The following is a 24,173-nucleotide window of genomic DNA, read 5'->3' on the forward strand; positions in this document are numbered from 1 at the left end:
AAACCCATAATAGTCATTGTTTCCCATAATTTCTCATAATGATATGTACAGTACACAAAATTATAAAATAGTAAAACCAGATGAGAATTAAAATAAAAGTGCTAAAATTTACAGATAAGTAGTTTTTAAGGCAAGAAGGCCACTATATCAATTTAAAAATAGTTTTTAAGGCAAGAAGGCCACTTTATCAACTTAAAATATATAGCAAATAACAGCAGTGACCAACATCAGACATGTAAACTATCACATAATACCATGTAAACAGTAAATGTAATGGCAATGTGAAAGTATGGAGGTAAAAAAAAAAAAAAAATCAGGATTTGCAGTGCAGGTTATATTAGGAGAGGCATGTGAAGTTCACTAGTACTCATTGTAGCCGGGTGGGTAAAAGTGCCTGCCTGGCAACCCAAAGGTTGCGGGTTCGAATCCCGCCTCAGGCTTGGATCAAAGTACTGCAAAAACCTTGGGAGGTGCATTATGGCCACAGAAGCCGATGCACCAACAACTACCCAAAAAAAAAAAAAAAAAAAAAAAAAAATTGTACTGCTAAACTGCAGCCTCCATAATACGATGTATATGTTCATCCCTTTGTTATGGCTAACACTGGAACCCATTATACAAATATAGTAATAGTATTTGCCATATAGTGCAAGGAAGCCACAGGCTTTTGCTACACTAGAAAATAAAAAAATAATAAGAAGAAAATACAAATTATATGCTTCCCTCCTCACACAGGTAACAATCCAGTTGATCTTTGAATTTAATCTAACTATCAGCCTCAACTACTTGCGAGGGCAACTTGTTCCAATAATCAACAACTTGCTGGCTAAAAGAAAACTTCCTACAATCTAATCTAAACCCCAACCCCTGTAATTTGAATTTATGCCCCCAAATTATTGAATTCTCTATAACAGTGAAAATTCCTTAGTCATTCATTTTATTAACCCCTATTAGAGCCTTATTAATCTCAATCAGGTCACCTCTGAGGTGCCTGGTGGTTGCCAAGCTCTCTGGTCCACATAATCAGTCTTTCCTCGTACGGGCATCCTTTTGCCAATCTCACCATTCAAGTTTCCCATCTTTGGATCCATTCAAGAAGCTCAATATCTTTTTTTCAGATGAGGTCTCCATATCTAAACACAGTATTCCAAATGTTATCTTAAAATTGCCTTATACGGTGGGATTATGACCTCCCTGTCTCTACAGGATAGCATTTGAAAAATCATTTTAAGTTGATAAATCATCGATAGGAAACTTGGGCTTTCCTGCTGCCTGTTTACACTGCTCAGAAAAACTTCATATCTGCCCATATTTTAACTTCCAGATCTCTTTCTTCCTCTACTGTTTTTAATTCGACCCCACCAAGTGTATAATTTATTTTGGGGTTGCTATTCCCCAAGTGTAAGACCTTGCATTTTTCTGCCTTAAAACAAGGCACCAAAATGCAAGGAATATGGAACACATCAAACCAATGAGCACTGGTAAAAAGCATGCAGCAATCAATCAGTTATAGAATACATCAAACCATGAGCACTGGTGAAAACCATGGAGTAATCAGGAGATAATTGATCACTCCCAATAACAGTTAACATTGGGTGGTCCCACTGTTAACTGAAATAAAGAAATCTGCATACATCCCATTATGGAGGCTGCAGTTTTGCAGTGTGATGGGTACTATGTATGCATCACATGCCTCCTATTAATATATGTTGCAGTGTGTCACTGAACGTGATTTATTTCTTCCTTCTTTACTCTCCCCATCACATTTTTATGTTTCCATTACATTTGTCATTTGCATAGTATTATGTGATAGATTACAAGTTTCATATATGTTGACCAGTGATTATATTATTTGAGGATGTTGTATGCTATACATTTTATGTTGATAAAGAGGTTCTTCATTTTGAAAAGCTACTTATTTGTGAAATTTAGTAATTTTTTCTGATTTTATTTTATCACTTCTTAGCTGATTTTACAATTTTATACTTTCATGTATATGTCATTCTTTGTTCCTTTTATATTTCATTTTGTTTAAGTAGTTTTTAAGGCAAGGAGCCACTTTATCAACTTAAAATGTATAGAAAACAATAGCCTTTGGATTGTACAAATATGGAACATATCAAGCCATGAGCACTGGTGAAAATCATATTATTATTATTAATATTATTTTTTAACATTTATGCACAATTGATTGTTGAAAATATAATTTATAATTGAAACGTAATCCCACAACCTTCACTACTTTTAAATGTTTGGAGTGTATAACAGAGCAGTGACCAGCATGAAACGTATTTATCATAGGGATTATTTGGAGGAGTATTCAAATGAAAAATCTCTGAAAATAAATGCCACTACATAGAAATAAATGGTATCTGATGACCATAAGCCCACATCTCATGATATAAGCAGAAAGGTGACCATTTTTTCATTATTGCAAGAGATAAGTTATGGTGCTATCTTTATACTGTTTAAATAAGATATTACATGCACCATAAGCAAGTAATATCTCTTCTCCCTATCAATGACAGAAGCCATAGTTCACCTTACGTGCAGGTTAATACGTTTCATGTGAAATGTATTAACCTGCATGAAATGATAAATACATTTCATGCTGGTCACTACTCTGTTATACCTCCATGCACAAGTAAATGGTGGGTGACTATCCAGGTGTGAACCAACGCAAGCAGGGGTCGAGGTGTGGCGCCCACACCACATGAAGGAATGCCGCCCCTCTATGTTACCAGGCAGTACTAGGTGGTAGATGACTCTCATCAACCGGTGCAATACCACCACTTTGCTTATTGGAAGCTTGAAGTGGTGGAACCCATGTTTAGTCTCTAGAGCTAAGTTCTGGTCAACCCTTTCCTATCTCTTCCATCATGCAGTATGATTGATGACTTTGGAGGTTATGATGAACGTCGCGGCGAGATCCAATATTCCTTACATTTCGAGGGTACAGCTCTAAAACGGTGTTCGCAGGCCGGCCGCTAGTTAGTACACCGGACCGAACCTATTGGTAACTCTCTGGGAGGCTTCTGGATCAGCTAGTGTATAATCTTGCTACCTCTACTCTGCCAGATAGTGACTGGAGGGAGTCCGAGTATTGTGTATGCAGGGAGCATTGTCGAGGCCACGTTATGTCAAGGATCTGGGTATATTCTTACCATGTGTACGCCATGTCCAAAAATTTCATTACTTCATACAGCATGTCCCACCCACTTTTTCTTACTATTGAATACACCATGAATTGTCAAACTAATAGAGCAAGCTTATCTGCGAAAAGATCTAAACCTCCCAAGCACTTCCTAATTCATTTCACAAATATACGTGGTCTCAATTCTAATCTCAACGATGTCCATTTCCACTTGCAGTCTGCCAAACCCCATGTACTTTTTCTGACAGAATTTCAGTTATCGGTTGATTCAACTACTGCTCATCTCAGATGTTCAAATTATTCGCTGTATGATTCCTTTCGCCTCAAAGGTGGTACTTGTGCATATGTCCGTTCTGATATTCCCTGTCAGAGACTTGGCAATTTGGAATCTCCTCTCTTTGATCTTCTCTAGCTTAAAATCTCTCTACCTCATTGTGTCAAATTCATCTGTTGTCTCTACCATTCTTCCAACTCCACTAGTCACTTGGAGCTCTTTGATTTCCTCTCTTTGCAACTTGACTTTCTCCAGTCCAACTTTCCTAACAGTGAGGTAATTTTCCTTGGTGATTTTAATGTTTACAACTCCAGCTGGCTTCCGTTTTCTAGCCACACCAACCCAGCTGGTCGAGATGCTGAGGCTTTTGCAATTACTAATGACCTTGCACAGATTGTTCTACAAGAATACCGGACAATCCTAATCATACAGCCAATACGCTTGATCTTTTTCTCACAAACAACCCCTCTAAGTACACGGTTGAAGTGAGAGGTTCTCTAGGCACTTCAGATCACAACTTGGTGATTGTCTCTTCTCCAATGGAACTTTTATCTCATGGCTATTCCCAACCTCGTGTTGCTTGGCGTTACAAGAATGGAAAATGGGATGACCTGCGAGACTTCTTTTCTTCTTTTCCTTGGTCGGATTACTGTTTCAAAACTTCTGATGTCAACATTTGCTCAGATCGTGTCAGTGAAATTATTCTTGTAGGAATGGAATCCTTTATCCCACACTCCACTTTAAAATCTCGTCCTTCATCTAAACCTTGGTTTTCCAATAAATGTGCTAAGGCTGTTCAAGAGAAGAATGTTGCATATCGTAATTGGCTTGTTTCTAATTCTCCAGTTTCATTTTCTGCCTACACCAAAGCTCGCAACAATTGTAAAGCAGTTATTAATCAGTGAAAACTAGAGTTTGAACAGGCTAAGAGTAGAAAACTTGTTTCTTGCCCTAATGGTAGCCGAGCATTCTGGTCTCTTGCCAAAGCTATTGGCCGCAACAACTTTTGCCCATCTCTGCTCCCACCTCTGTCCAAACCAGATCGTTCTGTTGTCACTTCAGCCAAGGATAAAGCTGACCCGCTAGCATTCCATTTTTCTTCCAACTCATGTATTAATGATCTTGGTAAAACACCTCCCACCATTCCCAACACGCTCCATTCAATGCCTCCTGTGGTCTTCCGTCAAAAGGATGTCAGAAGGATTTTGACGAATCGATGAAGAAAGCTCCAGGTCCCAATGGTATTTCTCCACTTGTTCTCAAAACCTGTGCTCCTGAACTTACTCCTGTTCTTGCCGCCTTTTTTCACTTTCTTTTTCCAAAGGTGTTTTTCCTTCTGCTTGGAAATTTGCTCATATCCAGCCAGTTCTTAAAACGGGTGACAAATCCCTCCCATCCAATTATCGTCCCATTGCAATTACTTCTACTCTTTCTAAAGTAATGGAGAAATCAATTAACCGCCAACTCTTAAACTACCTAGAAACCTTCTGTCTGATCAACAATTGCCAGTATGGATTCCGTCAGTGTCGATCCACTGGTGATATTCTGGCATATGTTACCCATTTATGGACTAATTCAATGGAAAGATTTGGTGAAACACAAGTAGTTGCTCTTGACATCTCAAAAGCCCAAGCACGGTACTAAGTACTATAGGTTCTAATACCTCTCGTGTTCGGGGTTTACATAAAAAAAAAAAAAAGGGTTAAATAAAGGTTGCTTTATTGCATGGTAGTGCCCAATTACATCATTTTTGCAAAAGAAATATCAAACCCCTTTCAATAGGAGGTGATAGAAAAGGGTTCCCCTACAGTTCTGACTTATTCCTTGGTGGCTTTTACATTTATAGATCTCTTAAGAAGGCAATGAAAAGGAAATATTCCCTGTCAGATGATCATAATGATGTCAAACAGATGGTCATTGGACTCTTATCACCATTCTATAAAAAAGAGTATATTGGCTTCCTTATAAAATATTGGGACTTATGTGAAGCAAATCTTAGTAACTTAATAGTTACTGAGATTTTTTTTTTATGTAAATAAAAATTTCATGCAAATTTTGGTCTTTGTTCATTTTTCATCTGTTATATACAGTATATTGTATAGTACAGTTGATATAGGCAGACAGACACTTGAAAGATGTCCTGCCAGTGCAAAGACTGTGGAAGTTGCTCAGAGTTTTCGAGGTCACCAGGAGTTTCGTACCAAAGCCTAAAATGACCTTGGTCTAATAAACAGTACATAAGTATGCAAGTGTGAAACTGTGATTGGCTGATCAAGTTATTATATACAAGTGGTCCCCTGTATCCAAGTCCCCGCAGTTACGAGGATTTGAAAATTAAAGAATTCAAGTTTTTTCCCTTGAGAAAATTGACCAAGCACTTGAATATTTTTTGTAAGAATGATCTTCTTCTTCGTGCAACAAAAGTTAAGTGTGAAGTTAAAGACATAACTAAATGCTTCAACACAATTTTATCTGAAAAAATACGGCAAAAAAAAAAACAAACAACTCGTGATTCATTCTTTATTCGTACAACTGAAAAACAGTGTAACTTCAATAAACTTTACTTAACCTTAATATAAAAAATGTCTAATAAAATAATTTTCTCATTTTTCAGTTCCTTCATCCATTTTTTTACTATGTAAAAATACATAATAAACATTACTCTATAATATCGGTGTGGATACACCATAGACAACTCTTAACCTAACCTATTGCACTACCTCGGATAAGTAACGCTTCACTTAGCTACCACTTGCAAAATGGTAAGGGATAAGATAAGATAAGATTGTTATCCACATACTATCCCTATTAGACTTAGGAAGGCAAAAAGGTGTAAGAAAGTGATAGTAGGAGAGGAAGAGGAAGAAATGCCGTCGAAAGAAGAAAGGGACAGTTACTCCCACTCACTGACTGAACTAAATCATTCACAAATCCCCCGAATAGGCAACGCTTCTCCATCCTTCACAACGAATTATCATGTATTGCGCTATCTCAAATAAGTAACACTTCACTAACAGAGAAAACTGTTGTTACTTATTCTTGGTGGGCACCGACCCAGATGGCACCGTTTCAAAGTTAGTTAGCTTTTCAACCACTGATGAACAGCTAACTAGCTTTGAAACGGTGCCATCTGGGTGGGTGCCCACCGAGAATAAGTAACAACAGTTTTCTCCATTAGTGAAGCGTTACTTATTTGAGGTAGTGCAATACATGAGCAACTTGTTGTTGAAGGATGAGCACAATATGAGATACAGACGAAATGATGCCTTTCACACTACTACCATGGTTTTTCTTTAAGAGTTGCCTTTGGTGTATTCACATCAATATTATTAGAAACTTAAACTCTTAAAATACTATGCCTAGTTTCATTTATTTAAATAATAAACATTATGAAAATTTGTTTCCCGTGTAAGTGGAATTTTCTGGAACCAATTATCCTCGGATAATGAGGATCCCCTGTATATGCTATTTATACAGACATTTCTTTACATATAAGTTGAGGTGATATCTGTTATGACCACCAGGGCTGGATTTTGGTGTTCGTAGGCCCTAGGCACTTTTATTTCGAAATGTGCTAAAGTGTGGGGGGGGTAAAATTTTTCTTTTATTTTAACACTTTAACTGTGAATTGTGTCTATTAATGTGACTCAAGTTTCAACTATGATAATTGATAAACCACTTCAATTGACAGAGCGACCATCACTTCGATTCCTCTACTTTAGAGAAGTCACTAGATAGCGTATGTGTATTAAATTGAAGCTCCTAGAGTCGATTGCACATATGTTTTCTCAGCTTGTTTTTTCATTAGTCACAGTGAAAAGAGTGAAGCATTGTTTCCCCCCTTCCTCTGTAGGCCCTAGGCACTATGGTGCCTAATGGGAAATCCGGCCCTGATGACCATCTATCTAGTTTTTCGCTGCTATGGAAACATAAATTTCGCAGACAGATGTATACAGACATGACATGCCTGTTAAGATGACATGCCTGTCACTAGGATTAATTAGGATTTTAATCTATAGACCATTTCCTGTAGATAAATTGAATTAAAGTAATTACTCTAAAATTTTGAGCATGGCATTTTTTGTAATTAATTTTTATGTTAATTTTTTTAGTATTTCAGTCCTTAGGACAGGATGTCTGCAATACTTGGTATATAAATCGGAGATTTACCATTACAGCCACTGCTGTTTTGTTTATACTTCCAATGTGCTATTTCCAGAGGCTAGACTTCCTCAGATATGCAAGGTAAATTTAAAGTGTGATATTAATATTCTCCATAGTAAATATTTTTAGAGCTTTGTAAAAAATTCTTTGAAAAACTGTCTTGAGTGAAGGAACTCACCACTTAATCAAAATACTATTAATCTGGTAGTTGTACCACCCCTTTTATAACATGAGTGACATACTTTCCCCTGACAGGCCCACATTTTAACTTCAGTATTTGAAAAAAAGTATTTCGTTTATTGAATGGTTCTTTTAGTATAGTAATAACTGAACTTTTATCAGTCAATTGCAGTTCTACATTTTTTTAATAGTAGCTGAAAATTTTGCAAATGTGTTTTTTGCCACTAAAAATACTCATTAGTTTTAATGAAATAAAAAGTTTATTAATTACACTTAAATATTCAGAAAAATGTTGATAACATAAAAAAAGAAGCATAAAACATTTAATCTGTCAAGCTTAAGTTTGTGGAGGGCATTAATTGTACAAAACTTTAGCATTACTTCAATGCAACAAATTAAGCCAATATTTGCAAAAAACATCACATACATAGGCAAAATTAATAAATAAATTTCTATTCATTTTGCCTATGTATGTGATGAATATTATACATATACTCTAATAATTTCTAATAATTCACATTTACACACAGAGCCAGATTTAAACTTGTTGTGACACTAAGCTATAATATGTATGAGGCCCTTCAATTGTTCACTGTGACAATATTAAAAAAGAATTTTTAAAGTGGTCCAAGGCTCCTTGTAATATGAGGCCCTAAGCTATAGCTTGTTTAGCTTATGTGTAAATCAGGCCCTGTTTACACATACTTGGCTGCAGTGATACATTGTATCTCACCAACCACTCTATGATATCTTGCTTTTGCAACAAAGTGTTCACAGGCTTGTCTTGTTGAATGCTATGATACAGTCCATTGGATTTTCCCGAATGGAAAATCCAACTTCTGCCTTATAACTGGCAACAATTTATTTAAAGTGGGTACCTTTCTATCGACACTATAAAATCCTTGAGTAGTGTGATGAATAATGCATATATCAAAATCATCTACCTCAACAACTTTTCCTACTCACCAATTTTTTCTTTTTATGTAGAGATTTTAATTTATCTTCCAAGTGTGACAGCAATGCACATTTTTTCTAATCAGTTTAATTGTTATTTCCTATAAACCTATAGCTAGCCCCTCGACGTGGGCACCTATACGTGGTGAGGGGACCTCCCAGTGATGCTGCTGGACTTCCAGACTAGCATCACTGGGATCCAACGCCCACAGCCCAGGTTCCAGGCTTACATCAATGGAATCCGGCGTGTTTGCCGTGCGCTGCAACCGTGGAAATTCGGAAAGGGAGATCCTGGTGGTTGAGGGGCCCAGCTTTAATACACCACTTTGGCCCCTGCTTCGACAAGACGGGAGGTCCTGGAAGGCCCGGCTAGGATCAATCGGCTAGTAGGCTCGCCTGCGAGGGTCAACCGTGTCAATGCCATGCCCCTATCCTCATGGTCGGAGGGACAGGGTTCAGGCTGGCGGCGGTGCCGGTATGGTGTCTGGGTAGCCCTGGCATTCCACTCCCGAGCGCATTTATTGCATGCCGGGTAGTGGGCATCCCTTTGGGCTCCGTGGTGGGTGGGGAGCCCGGGCACTGAACCACTTAAAATTTACATGAATCCTGATAAACTTACTTCTTCAGGGGCCCCAACCCGGTCCCTATCTGAAAATACAGATGGAGAGGCAGATAGCATTATTGCTACAAAGAGGCAGCGAACTGAAACATCATCAGGGCCTGTCCCAAGATTTTTAATTATACACTCTACCACCGAAAAACCAATTGGCAAAAGTCACCCTTTTTTATACAAAAAGGGTTAGATGGGTTAGCAGGAGGGGTTAGCAGGTTCACCCAAATCAGTTAAGAGGCTCCGTTCTACGGATCTCTTGATTGAATCTAAAAATGACAGGCAATCTGAACATCTACTCCGAGTAACATCAATCGGAGGAATACCTATAACAGTGACACCACACAGAATACTGAATTCATCGAGAGGTGTAATTTCAGAGTGGGACCTTCTCGACGTTACCGAGGAGGAAATCTGCTCGGAATTAAAGTCACAGGGAGTTATTGCCGTCAAGAGAATTAGTGCGCGTAGGGATGGGAAACTTGTTAAAACCAGGAGCATTATCCTGACTTTTAACTCGCCCAAACCTCCTGATGAGATTAAAGCTGGCTACATCAACTGTCCAGTATGTCCATATGTTCCAAACCCTTTACGGTGTTTTAAATGCCAGAAATATGGACATTCTCAAGTGGCCTGCCGTGGAGTCCTTGCATGCACTCGATGTGGTGCAAAGGACCACAAAACAACAGCATGTTCAGCCACAAAACCCACCTGCATTAATTGTGAGGGAGAACATCCAGCCTACTCACGAGCATGCCAGAGGTGGAAAGAAGAAAAAGAAATTCAACGGCTGAAGGCAGAGCTAAACATATCGTACCAGGAGGCAAGGAAAGCGGTTAAACCTCTCAACATCAACAAGCCTACCTACGCCCAGAAGGTAGCAGGGAGGTGTTCCATTGGAACTCAGACGGACATGACCATTCCCCCAAAAGAATCATTCACTCCCATCTCACGTTATCTTTTAAATCCTCAAAAACCTGCACAGAAAGACCAATCAGCTGCCACTCCTATATCGGTACCTCCTAATGCTCCACATGTAACAAAAGCAATTGTGAAAGAAAAGAATAAGAAAGGTGAAGTACCCCCTAGTACCCAAGAAAACATGGATGTCGAGCAGAAGGAGGTACCCGAAGATTCAGTTTTGGAGCTCTTTGCTGGGGAGGAAATGGACACTGGTCAGCGTCCATACTTCCCCAGGAAGGATAAAGCCAAGACTGGAAAAGGTAAGCCCTCAGCACCTCAGAAGCCGCCTGATGGACCCACCAAGCCAAAATAATGGCTAAATTCCTACAGTGGAACTGTCGTGGATTCCGGTGAAACAATGATGACATCAAGGCCCTTCTGCAAAAGCATGAGCCAGTCTGCTTTTGCTTACAAGAGACATACCTGAAGGCAAATGAAAACCCTTCGCTTCGTAACACCACTATCATCCGAAAGGACAGAACTGAGGATGGATCTGCTCATGGGGGGTGTTGCTATAATTCTGGGCAACCATACCCCATATCAAACTATTGCGCTCACCACCAACATCGAAGCGGTAGCGGTTCGCCTTACGGTAGGTTTTTTAATAACAGTCTGCTCAGTTTATTTACCACCTGGGGCTGATATCTCCCAGACAGACCTTGATGATCTCATTGTGCAGCTGCCTACTCCTGTCTTACTCCTGGGCGATTTCAATGGACATAACACCCTGTGGGGTAGTGCAAATGTTAATGGAAGGGGACGTATCATAGAGCATACACTCAATGACAATGACCTATCCCTTCTAAATGTGGGAACTAACACCTTTTTCCACATGCCTACCCGTACATTCTCTGCTATCGACCTCTCTATATGCTCCCCCTCTCTCCTTCCTTCAATCAACTGGGAGGTGGAGGAGAATCTTTATGGAAGTGATCACTTCCCCGTGATAACCAGCCTACTTAAAGGGATGCCATGCTCACCTTTTAGGTTACCACAATGGAAGATTGATCAGGCTGACTGGAACACCTTTCAACACCTGGTAGACTTTAACATCAGTACAGTCAGTCGGGAGCCTATCAATGACGCAGTGGCGTACATCACAGAAAGAATTGGCCATGCAGCTGCAGCTACAATTCCGAAAACATCTACCCGGTTTCCGCCATTTCCAAAACCTTGGTGGAATACTGAATGCACAGCAGCAAAAAAGGCACAAAATAAAGCTTGGGGGATATTCTGACGATATCCTACCACAGCCAATCTCTTAGCCTTCAAACGTGCACGCGCGATATATTCGTTGTCAGAGCCAAAAGGAATCGTGGGTCCGCTTTACATCCACCATTACCCAGTCAACCAGCAGTAAAGCTATCTGGGACAAAATCTGGAAAATGAAGGGTAAATATACATCACACCCTTCATCAGTCCTGGAGTATAAGGGATACGTTATTGCAGACCCAACTGCAATAGCCAATGTATTTGGGGAGACCTTTTCTGCCATCTCGTCAACATCTGCTTACTCCCCAGAATTTCTGGTCTGGAAAGATAAATGTGAAAAGCAGCCAATTAACTTTAAATCAAAAAAGTCTTATTCCTATAACGGGCCCTTTACCATGGAAGAGTTAGAAACAGCTCTAACTCTTACCAAGGGAAGTGCTGCAGGACCAGATCTTATCCATTATGATATGGTCAAACATCTGTCTGCAAAATCCACGGACCAACTGCTTTTTCTATATAACAGAATATTTCAAGAAGAGCAGTTTCCAGATTCCTGGCATAAGGCAATCGTGCTTGCCTTTCCTAAGCCAGGAAAGGATCCTAAAATCCCAACGAACTATCGTCCTATTGCTCTGACTAGCTGTCTGTGCAAAATTCTGGAGAGAATGGTCAATGCCCGCCTTATCTGGTATTTGGAGGCTAATGGGTTCCTCCCCAGATTTCAGTGCAGCTTCCGTAGGAATAGGTCAACTTTAGACCATTTAATCAGGCTCGAAACTTCCATTCGAGATGCCTTCTTAAAATGAGAACACCTGGTGTCAGTGTTCTTCGATATGGAAAAAGCGTAATCTCCCCAATTTTATTAAAAACTTTTTATGTCACCGTTCTTTCCAAGTCCGTGTAGGATCTGCTCTCTCACGCTCTTTTAGTCAAGAGGAGGGAGTACCTCAAGGATCCGTTTTAAGTGTTACGCTTAAAACGGATCCTTGAAGTGAATTCCATCACAGAACAACTTCCTCCAACTGTAAACTGTGCCCTCTATGTTGATGATTTTAGCATATTTTGTCATTCCTGCAACATGAGGGTAATTGAGAGGCAACTGCAACGTGCCATTGACCATTTGAACTCATGGGTAACGAACAACGGGTTCAGGTTCTCTCCACAAAAGACTGTTTGCACGCATTTTTGCAGAAAGCGCAATCTTCACCCTGAACCTGAACTGAGGCTTGGACAAAACGCTATCCCAGTAGTACCTGAGACTAGATTTTTGGGGCTTATATTTGATAAAAAGCTGACCTTTCTAGAACACATCCGTCAACTACGTGCGAAGTGCACGAGAGGCTTGAATATCCTACGTGCAATCTCCTCACATTCTTGGGGCGCTGACCGATGTACCCTTTTGCGCCTCTATCGTGCACTCGTACAATCTAAGTTAGATTACGGGTGCCAGGTATACGCATCCTCTAGACTCAGCGTACTCCGATGGTTGGATCCCATCCACCACCAGGCGATACGTATTTGCACTGGAGCATTTCGAACTTCTCCTGTCCATAGCCTCTATGTTGAAGCAAATGAGCCCTCGTTATCGCTTCGCAGGAAACAGTTGTCTCTACAGTATACTTTAAAACTGAAATCCCTGCCAGACCATCCGACGTGGACACCCGTTTTTGAGCCACGTTGGGAAAATCTGTACAACATTCGTCAGACTGCCAATCAACCATTCGGTATTCGTATCCAAAGGCTACTCAATGATTTGAACATCACATTAGACAATGTTGCCCCATCACCAGGGCAACCTTTTCCACCCTGGCATGCTCGTGTCCCAAACTGCAACTTCTCCCTTAACAACTGGAGAAAGAGCAATACATCTTCCAATGTCTACCTGCAGCTCTTTTTAGCTGAGCGCTCGGAACATGCTGACTTCTTGCCCATCTACACAGATGGCTCGAGGTCAGATATGTCTGTCGGATCTGCAGCTATTTTCCCAGACACCACGGTATCTGAGCAGATCGCCAACAAATGCAGTGTGTTCACTGCAGAGCTGCATGCGGTTGAGCTAGCCTTAGATCGTATACAAACCACCCACCACAGAAAATATATTATATATACCGATTCTCTGAGTTCATTGCAGGCTTTATCATCGATGAGGTTCAACCCTCATCCTGTCCTGACCCGGATACAGCAGAAGTTGCATTCCCTAGCAGAATTCAAATTTGATGTTCGTTTCTGCTGGATCCCAGGCCACATTGGGATCTCAGGAAATGATTTGGCAGACTCTGCAGCCAAATCAGCGAACCTATTTAACTCTTGCCTGTCAGTCCCCTATACAGATTACAGGCAAGTAATTCGAAAGAAACTGATATCCCAATGGCAACACTCTTGGCATGGACAGACTACAAACAAGTTATATGAGATTAAACCTGTAATTGAACATTGGCAGTCTAGTCTGCGCAGGAACCGAAAAGAGGAAGTTGTTCTATCTCGGCTCCGCATAGGACATTGTCACTTGACACATTGCTATCTGCCGAGGGCAGACGATCGTCCTATGTGTAGAAATTGTGACACCATTTTAACAGTCCGTCATATTTTAATTGAATGTCCGTCCTTTTATAATGACCGCCGTTTATGTTTTAGCCATCTGTCTGAACCTTATACACTCAGACAGGTTTTATCCAACAATGACAATATGTCAGCTATTTTTAAGTTTTTACAACTTATTAATCTAAATAATTCAATCTAAAATATTTTTATCGTTTTATGCTACATGAACGTTTTAAATCGTATATTCTTTTAAAATAATATAAAAATAATTTAAATTTTATATTCTACATCTTTTTGACTTGGCGCATTATAGCCTTAGATGCTAATGCGCCATAAAACAAACAAACAACAACAACAACCTATAGCTAGAACAGCTCTTCTTGTAGGTTGACTTTTAGGCACAATTAAACTAGAACATCTTGCTTCATCTTTAAAGCACATACTAGTACACGGCCCTTGTGGGTAACACGGTTGGTAGAATCACAGTCATCCCCCACACCTGAGTTCGAGTCCCGTCTGTGACTTGAGGAATATTTATGGGTCTTTTTCACAATATGGCTGAGTTAGTCAGTCTAAGGCAAGGGTAGCATGGTTTGCTCCCATAAACTCGGGTTTTTCGTACAGAAAACAGAAAATCAACTCAGAACACATGTAATTTACAGACAATATACATGGAGCAATATGGCCTTAGCTGCTGACGCTCCTTAAATCCTACTACAACAACAACAGTACTAGTACACATCATATACACTGTCAGTCAGGTACCTCTTTACCTTACCCTTTTACCCTTCTGCAAAATGGTTTGGTCCAGTTGCCAAGGCACTGAAATATGTTCCACTTGCCAACAGACAGTACTGTGCTGTAGTACAGGTTGGAACTTGTAATGTACTAGTGCACATGTATTTTCCATCTCATTATAGACGATATGACATGACATCCAGAGCAAAGCGAACAGTTTTAAATGTGAATCTGCATTATTGTGGGTTTTCATTGCATCAAAACTAGGTTTAAATAATAAAAATAGGCAAAAATTAATTTCTTTTAACATCTGATTATAAAATAAATAAATTTACTGTAATATAAATAAGCCATATTGAATGTTTTTGTATAATTAAAGTATTATATTAAGAAACAACCATTTTTTATATTTAAAAAAATTAAAATATCATCAGAATTTGGGCTCTGAGTGGCCGCCCATCTGCTTGTACCTAGGTATGACACTAGTTGTGTATGATATCATACATTACACACAGGTCATCCAATTATGTCAGTTCCCTTTTCTCTTTCATAGAATTGTAAAATATAATGACCTGTGGCTTTTTCTCCTCCTTCTGTTGAAGCATCAATTTGACTGTCATAATGCACACTACCTGTCAGAATAATGTTCTGATCTTTTTGGTAATGCAGGGTACTTTTGTGACATCTTCCTGGAATAAACTGATGTACTTCAGATGTACTGAAGTTTGCTAATTTACTATCTTCTTCCAGTCACACAGCTTCCTGAGGGGCTGTTGTGGCCACCAACAAATTCCTCCAACTGCATTGATCGTGTGCTATATGAGCAGCATCACAAAGTGTCATGCCCAGAAGTTCACTGATCTCATCTTTCCACCTAGTTGCAGGTCTTCCTCTGCACCTCTTCCCCTTGGTTTTTCCTTCCATTATATTCTTCAACAGAAAGTTTTCCCTTCTTACTATATGACCAAAAAACTTGAGTTTTCTTTTGTTGATGCTATGAAGAAGAATTTTAGGCCTGCCAATTTTATTCAATACCCACTCATTTGTTCTTTGATCTAAGTAAGAAATACGCAGTATTCTCCTGTAGCACCACATTTCAAATGCCTCAATTTTCTTCCTGTTCAGATTCCATCCTTCATATCCATAAGTGGCAACTGGAAAAATTAACGAATCAGTGATTCTCAGTTAAGTCTTTAGGGGCAGGGCGCCTTCGTAGCCAGGTGGGCAGGAGCACAGTGCGTAGCACATGCTTCTTGATTAGACTGGGGGTTCAAGCCCGTGACCACCAAATACGGAGGATGCAGAAAGGTCAGGGAATGACCGCCATATATCCCCGGAGCAATATGGCCTTAGTTGCTAATGCTCCTAAAAACCAAATAATAATAACAACTTTAGGGGCAGATCATGATCTCTCCACAATTTTATTATGGAGGGGTATCGCTAAAACGTTGGTCAGCGACCAACGTTTTAGCAATTCCCTGTCGTCTCTTTACATCGTTGAACTGTCACTATTTTTTTATTTATTCTTGACTCTAAGTAATCAAACTCATCCACTTCTTCGATATCTTGCCCATTAACATTCACCTTACTGGAACCGAGATTATCACCAATCACCATAATTTTAGTTTTACACACATTCAGAAACAATCCTTTTTTCTTACTTGCATCACATACTCTCCTCAGAGTTTCTTTATGATGATCTTTAGAATTACAAATTGGCACAATATCATCTGTATAACGAAGGTTGTTTATCTTCAGTCCTCCAATTTTGATGTCAGTCTCTAAATCTTCCAAAGCTTCGTGCATGATATCTTTGGCATAAAGATTAAAAAGGTGAGGCGACAAAATACAGCCCTGCCTGACACCGTTACCTATTGTGAAAAAGTCTGTGTTTCCCATGTTCATTCTCATAGTTCCTTCCTGTTCCTGGTACAGTAGCTTAATCAGCTGAATTATGTGGATTGGGAAACCCATAATAGTCATCGTTTCCTATAGTTTCTCGTGTTGAACACAATAAAATGCTTTTGCATAATATATAAAACACAAAAGGACTGGAACATTGAATTCTTTGCATTTTTCAATAATCAGTCGCAGACTAAAGGTCTGATCTCTGGTTCCTCTACCCTTTCTGAAACCTGCTTGCTCTTCTGGCATTTCTTCTTCAGGTTTTCTTGATATTCTGTTCAATATGATTTTAAGAATAATCTTGCTAGCATCAGAAATTAAGCTGATAGTCCTATAATTTGAACAAATTTTCAGATCTCCTTTTTTTGGTAAGGGAATGAAAATTGATTTCTTCCAATCTGATGGTCACCGTCCTGTTTTACAAATTTTTATGATCATTTTATGAAAAAACTCAGCACTCTTCACACCTGTAGCTTTAATCAATTCCACTGGGATTTCATCAGTTCCAAGTGACTTGCCACACATTAGTTCCTGATGGCTTTTTCGACTTCTTTCTTCTTTCTACTATTAATAGGATTGCATCCAAGAAGAGACCTTGAACATTCCTGATTCAAAATGACAGCGACATCATGTTCTTTTACTTGGTCACTTCCAGAAAAAACAACCAATAACCCATTTCCAGTTTTGAAATGACCTTGTCGTGTCCACATGACTTCGGTTGCTCCTAAAATGTCAATTTTATACCTATCCATTTCATTGATGACCATATCCATCTTGCCTTCTTTTAAACTTTTTACATTCCATGTGATCACGTTTACCCTCTTCTTTCTTAAATTTAATTTTGCAGGGCATACAGTGGCATCCGGGATCTGGTTAACAGCAGTTTTTGGAGTTGTTTTAGTTGTGGTCTCTGTGGCATCAGATAATGTGGTGGTATGCCATTGCCTCCCACATGGCCGATTTTGAAAGGGGCCAGCTTTAATCATAGGAAGAGCCATCAAGCATCTCACAAGATGCTTGGGAAGAGAAAGTTTACTACAGCAGAAAGGCTGATTACAGCTGGCTTTCTGGATCCTGGTTTCCAGAGGTCGTCGTTTATATATATATATATATATATATGTATCTGTACATATATATATATATATATATATATATTTTTTTTTTTCCAGTATATTCACACAATTAATTTTTATTACTTCAGTCAATGAATTTATTCATAAAGTGACACTGATTTCATACATTTTTAAATATTTGCTCCTATATTTCATAATTTAAATTCCTTTCATTAGCGTTAAACCTATTTACTATACATGGCCACAAATTCTATCGTAAGTTCTCTTATTTTCCATGATAATTCTCATATAGGCGAGCTGTGGACGTTAAGAAGCTTTTGGATAGTGAAAAACATGCCAGTATATGAAAAGCAGTGTTTTATTACATTTGCCATTCTGTACTTGGTCAGACATATGGAGTAATCTATGATATCATCTACGTTCTCTCAGGGCTACCAGCATTCACAAAGTAGAAAAACAATATAAACAGATAAAAAAAAATTTGCACATACAAGACTAAAGACTAGCGTCTTTAGTCTTGTATGTGCAAATTAGGTAGGTACAAAATGAATCTGTTAGGTAGGTAAAAACTATTAATTCCCAATCAGTGCATCATTAGGATTAAATATTTTTCTGCTGGCCCTGTCAGGGAGGCAGGATGCTGCTGCTGGGTTAATTCATGCATGTACAGTAAATGCAGCGTTTTGAACTGAATGTAACAAAAAAGTAAATAGAAAAAACAGGGTATACAGATTTTACCATTCTAAATTTGCTTAATCTTTCATATCTCTGCTTTACTCCTTTCCTTTAAATTGTGGGAACACTTGTGTTCACTCTTGTTCACAGTTAAGTATGCTATCCTGAATTATGATCACTGCATTTTAATATTCTTGAGTGGGTGAGTGGGATTAATACATTTCAGGTATCTGTGTTTAATATATATATGCCATTAAACATCATCTTAATAACTGACAGGGATTCCTATTAAAGTTTAGCCATTAATAGGTTACTTTTAAATTTTGATATATTACTGTACTACTGGTAATATAGTATGTAAATGTTTCTGAAATACTATACTATATTTTAAAAGCATTTACTACACATTTGCAGTTAAATACTTCTGATCAACTTTCAGTTAAGCAGAAAAATGACACTTTCAGTACAACTGTGATGAGTGCAAAAGGTGTGTCTGATGGCACTAGGGGTTTCCTCCATCTCCATGTTGTATACTCTATTCGTGTAGCACAGAACTCTGTGAAGGCCAGAGATTTAAAAAGTGTGTGGGGAAGTGGAAGGATGTGTTGATTGTGATGAGTGGCAGAGGCAAACTATAAATTTTGCCCCCCCAATAGGGGTTCCACACGCCCTCCCCATATGATCTTAAATGACCATACCAAACCAGCCATCCATCCTAGACACCTTAGGCCCCCATAGTGCAGACCATGTTGTACAGAAGTTTTGCCACTGCCGAGTGGATTTGTCACTTGCCATCTGTTTGACAAGAGAAGATTATCAAACTGCCATTGTGGATTACTAGTGTGGACCACAACTATTCTGAATAGTGAGGACAGTCCTAGGAATACAATAGAGCATTTTGAGGATCCTAGTGTTTGCAACTACAACTAGGAATTTTTTTTTTCCCCTGTGTAGAGAAATTACCATTCACAGTAAAAAGAGCTCCATGGTCTTTAATAGGGCATAGCATGCATTATTAAATATCACTTAATGACTTAAAAGTAAATGATAACAGAAGAATAACTGATATATGAGTGCACTCAGGCTGCAAGAGTAGCTCATGGTGTCTTGTCAATGATATACAGGAATTTTGCTAGCAGGGATAAGGTGATTGTCCTCTTGTATAAGGACAATGGTCAGGCCACACCTTGAGTACTACATACAGGTCTAGAGGCCTCATTTTAGGAAGGATGCAGAGCTGCTGTAACGAGTACAGAGAAGAACAACGAGATTGGTGAATGGAACAAAGGATTTCTGTTACCAAGAAAGGCTTAAGGAATAACTGAGATATGAAGCTTTCTGAGCAGTGCACTCAGGCTGCAAGAGTAGCTCATGGTGTCTTGTCAATGATATACAGGAATTTTGCTAGCAGGGATAAGGTGATTGTCTTCTTGTATAAGGCAATGGTCAGGCCACACCTTGAGTACTACATACAGGTCTAGAGGCCTCATTTTAGGAAGGATGCAGAGCTGCTGTAACGAGTACAGAGAAGAACAACGACGAGATTGGTGAATGGAACAAAGGATTTCTGTTACCAAGAAAGGCTTAAGTTCTGCACATTGCAGTGTCTGGAGACTAGGCACAAGCAAGGTGATCTAATTGAGGTGTATAAGGCCTTGAATGGTTTAAGAAAGCTAAATGCTGATGGGATTCTTCCTCTTGCACAGATTACTCTGGCAGTAAGCTAGATAATCTTGTAATAACTGAGAGTAAAGTGGAGGAGAAATTGTTGATGAAACACAAGAAAGGCACCTGGAGTGGATGGGATCTATCCAGTTATATTAAAGGAGGCAGCAAAGGAAGTAAGCAAATCCTTAGCCATAATTATGAGAGCTTCCTTGGACTCAGGGGAGCTACATATATATAGACCATAGACTGGAGATGTGCAAATGTGACCCCAATTCACAAAGGAGGATCAAAGGCTGACACAAGTAATTATAGACCTGCGAGTTTAACTTCTGTTCCAAGAAAATTAATGGAGGCACTGGTTAAAGAAGCACTGCAGGATCATCTAACAAGACTTCATTTATAGCTCGGATACAGCATGGGTTTGTTAAGGGGAAGTCTTGTCTGACCAATTTGATTGGATACTATGATGCAGTCACAAAAGAGCTGGATGCAGGAAATAACTTTGATATTATATACCTGGATCTTAGAAAGGCTTTTGATACTGTTGCACATGGAAGACTGCTGCACAAATTGGAGCAGTGTGGCATTGGAGGCAAATTGCTGCTATGGATGAAGAGGGTGTCCGGAAAATTTACCGCCAGCAATTTACCGCTGCATCAGTTTATCGCATAAACAATTTACCGCTGTGTCAGTTTATCACATTTTACCATCTAGAAGCAATGAGATGTGTTTGGTCAAATCATAAAAAGTTATTTTTTATTTAAGTTTCTGCCTTAAGCTATGATTAGCATATTTTTGGAATTCTATGTACTATGAGAGAATAGTACGGAAATTAAAAAAACAAATGTATGGAAATATGTAATTTAATAGGTAGATTATGTATTTTAATAGTTACATGTATCACAAAAATAGTAAAAAATCCATTATTTGAACAATATAACAATTGGTTAATTTTAAAATAAACTAATTATAACATTATGTATGTCATAGTACACTGCAAAAATTCAAAATGAATGTTTATGCAATCTTCAGAATCAGTCACGTTGGGATAATTAATTACTAAGAAACTGTAATATTGACAACACAGTATGTAAATTATTAATAAGAAATATTATGCACTATACCTCTTAGATAATCAACAATATCACCCTGTTCATCGTATGCACTATACCTTTTAGATAATCAACAATATCACCCCGTTCATCGTATGCACTAACAAGCCTTTTAATTCGTTCATCACAATCGCGATACTTCCTTTTTTTGTTGCCCGGGTCACTTCCACTTAAATATTGTTCAATGCGCATTTTGTTAATACTTTGTTCTTTTTTAATGCAATCGATAAATTTCCAAATGTTGGAATGATAAGCGGCGACTTGTTCCTCAAATCCTCTATACCACCCTTCAACAGAATTATTCGTTCTTGGTAATCCTTCAAGAATATTTAAAGCAAAATTAGCAACAGTTTCATAACGTCGTTTCAATCCATTATTCTGAATGGAACAAAAAATACATTCTGAAAAGTGGAAAAAACAACCCCGTTGAAGCGTCAGGAAAAACTCTTCTGGCCATCATCGCCATCTCAAAATCTATAATTATTGATTGCGGGGACATAGCCGGTTCCAATACTTTCAGCTGCTGTAGTAGAGATACATACGTTTCCTCAGACTTGTTAGGCAATAATGTATAAACTAATGGAAGCGATATTTTGTCCTTCAATCCATGTATCGTATACAGCTGATAAAAAAGTAAGGGAACAGTTTTGAAAGTCCCACCGGCATACCAGTGTTCACTTTGCGCTAACAACTGCAAATTTCTTTTCGTACTGAAAATTAACGTGCGATTGTCCTCGGGTCCAGAATCAAATTGTAGAAACAATTCTCCATTGCATGATGTTTTATATTCTTCTGTAAAAACTATGTCTCTACGATGCGTTGGAAGAACTGGGCCATCAAAATTTTGATTTCTTATATTTCGGATCGTTCATTTCATTGTATCTACACTTAGAAGCTTAGGGGCTGCTGCTGCTTGGCTACAGATTCTCGAAACATTTGAAATAATACTATGAGGCGTATTATTTTTTATTTCTTCATAAGTTCGAATGGTATCAAGAAGTTGTGCTACCTCAACTCCTGCTACGTCTCCACAATGATTGTGCTCCTTCCATGTTTTAACGATGGTGTTATCTACCGTAGTAACTCGAGCGGCACGTTTGGTTTTTCGGTAATTTCGACACTTCCAATGAATTTTTGTTTCATTTTGCCTGTCTTTATAAAACAAATGTCCACTAAAGCACAATTTCAGTTTTCCTTTTTCTGATTTCAAAAATTTCACCAACATGATATGTTCACAAACTCAAAAGGATGAAAAATAAACCCTAATCATCATGCCCTACCCCACTCCCCTAAAACATGCTTAAAATGCGATAAACTGACGCGGTGGTAAATTTTCCTAGACTCGGAGGAAAGGGTGGTTGAGGGGGAGAAGACAGAGAGTGGTAATCAATGAACACTGCTCATCGTGGACTAATGTTATTAGTGGAGCCCCTCAGGATTCAGTGTTGAGTCCATTATTGTTTTCTGTATTTATAAATAATATTGATGATGGTATATCAAGCTTAATGTCCAAGTTTGCAGACGATACAAAGGTTGGCAGGGTTGTTAAGGACACTACAACAGGATCATATGCAACAGGAGCTGGAAAGGTTGAGCAGATGGGCTGAGAGGTGGCAAATGAAATTTAACATTGACAAATGTATAAAGTACTACATATGGGAAACAGCAACCCCAGAGCAACGTATCAACTCTGTGGTACTACACTGACAGTGGTAGAGAATGAAAAGGACCTGGGGGTAATTGTGCAGGCAGATATGAAGTTCTCTGAGCAGTGCAGATGGGCTGCAAGAGTAGCTCATGGTGTCTTGTCAATGATAAACAGGAATTTTTCTAGCAGGGATAAGGAGGTGATTATTCCCTTGTATAAGGCAATGGTTAGGCCACACCTTGAGTATACTGTATACAGTCTGGAGGCCTCATTTCAAGAAGGATATAGAGCTGCTGGAACGAGTACAGAGAAGGGCAACAAGATTAGTGAATGGAACAAAGGGTTGCCCTTACGAAGAAAGGCTTAAGTTTTGCAAATTACAGTGTCTGGAGACTGGGCACCGGCGAGGTGATCTGATAGAGGTGTGTATAAAGCCTTGAATGGTTTGAGCATGCTCAATGCTGATGGGACTCTTCCTCTTGCTCAGAATAATCACCTGAGAGGGCATAAATTCAAATTGAGGAAAGACAGATATAGGATAGATGTGCGGAAATTTGCCTTTAGCCAGCGGGTAGTTGGTTGGTGGAACAGACTTCCATCCCTTGTAGAAGTTGATAGCCTAAATAAATTTAAGGCTCAGCTGGACAGGTATTTCGAACGAATGGAGGGGAAGTTGAAGTTTTTTTTGGCTGATGCTGCATAAGCTTGCTTTCTTGTATCATATGCCTCTACTAATGCTAATGCTACTCACCTGAGGGGAAATAAATTCAAAACGAGGAAAGATAATTGTAGACTAGATGTGTTGAAATTTGCCTTTAGCCAGCAAGTGGTTGATAGTTGGAAAACACTGCCATCTGTCATAGTGGAGGTTGGCAACTTAAATAAGATCAAGGCAGAACTAGACAAGCATTTGGAGTGAATGGATGGGTGAAATGGGAATTTTTTTTTTTTTTTTTTTTTTTATTTGGCTAATGCTAGATAAGCTTGCTTTCTTGCATCATATGGCTTTACTAATGCTAATTCACACTATATATAGCTGTGGTGGAATTCAGTATTCTTCAAAAAATATATAAAATACTTTGAAAAATGTAGAATTTCAATTCATTACTGAATACCAAAAAATGAAATATAGTTCCTCTGCTAATTCCAACACAAAAATACCAAAAAAAAAAAAAAAAAATGAAATACAGTAAACTCTGCATTTTAATGCTAAAAAAAGGGGACATTTTTCTCTTTATAAAATGCTTGCAGAACTATCTTGTCCTTTAAACTGATTTTGCAGCCAGCAAGATTTTCAACTGT

The 24,173-nt window shown here is 38.8% G+C and overlaps 1 protein-coding gene across 1 annotated transcript in view; it reads left to right on the forward strand.

The window, feature by feature from the left end:
- The window catches only part of LOC150078678 (sodium-coupled neutral amino acid transporter 7-like), a 197,634-nt gene that overhangs the window by 133,937 nt on the left and 39,524 nt on the right, over positions 1 to 24,173 (forward strand). Inside the window, exon 4 of the mRNA XM_090383493.1 lies at positions 7,541 to 7,673. Within this exon, the coding sequence (XP_090239619.1) occupies positions 7,541 to 7,673 (133 nt within the window). The remainder of the gene's footprint in view (positions 1 to 7,540; positions 7,674 to 24,173) is intronic.

This window comes from Mastigoproctus giganteus, chromosome 10 (assembly GCF_048544385.1).
Source record: "Mastigoproctus giganteus isolate SK-2022 chromosome 10, ASM4854438v1, whole genome shotgun sequence".
NCBI classification, from domain to species: domain Eukaryota; kingdom Metazoa; phylum Arthropoda; class Arachnida; order Uropygi; family Thelyphonidae; genus Mastigoproctus; species Mastigoproctus giganteus.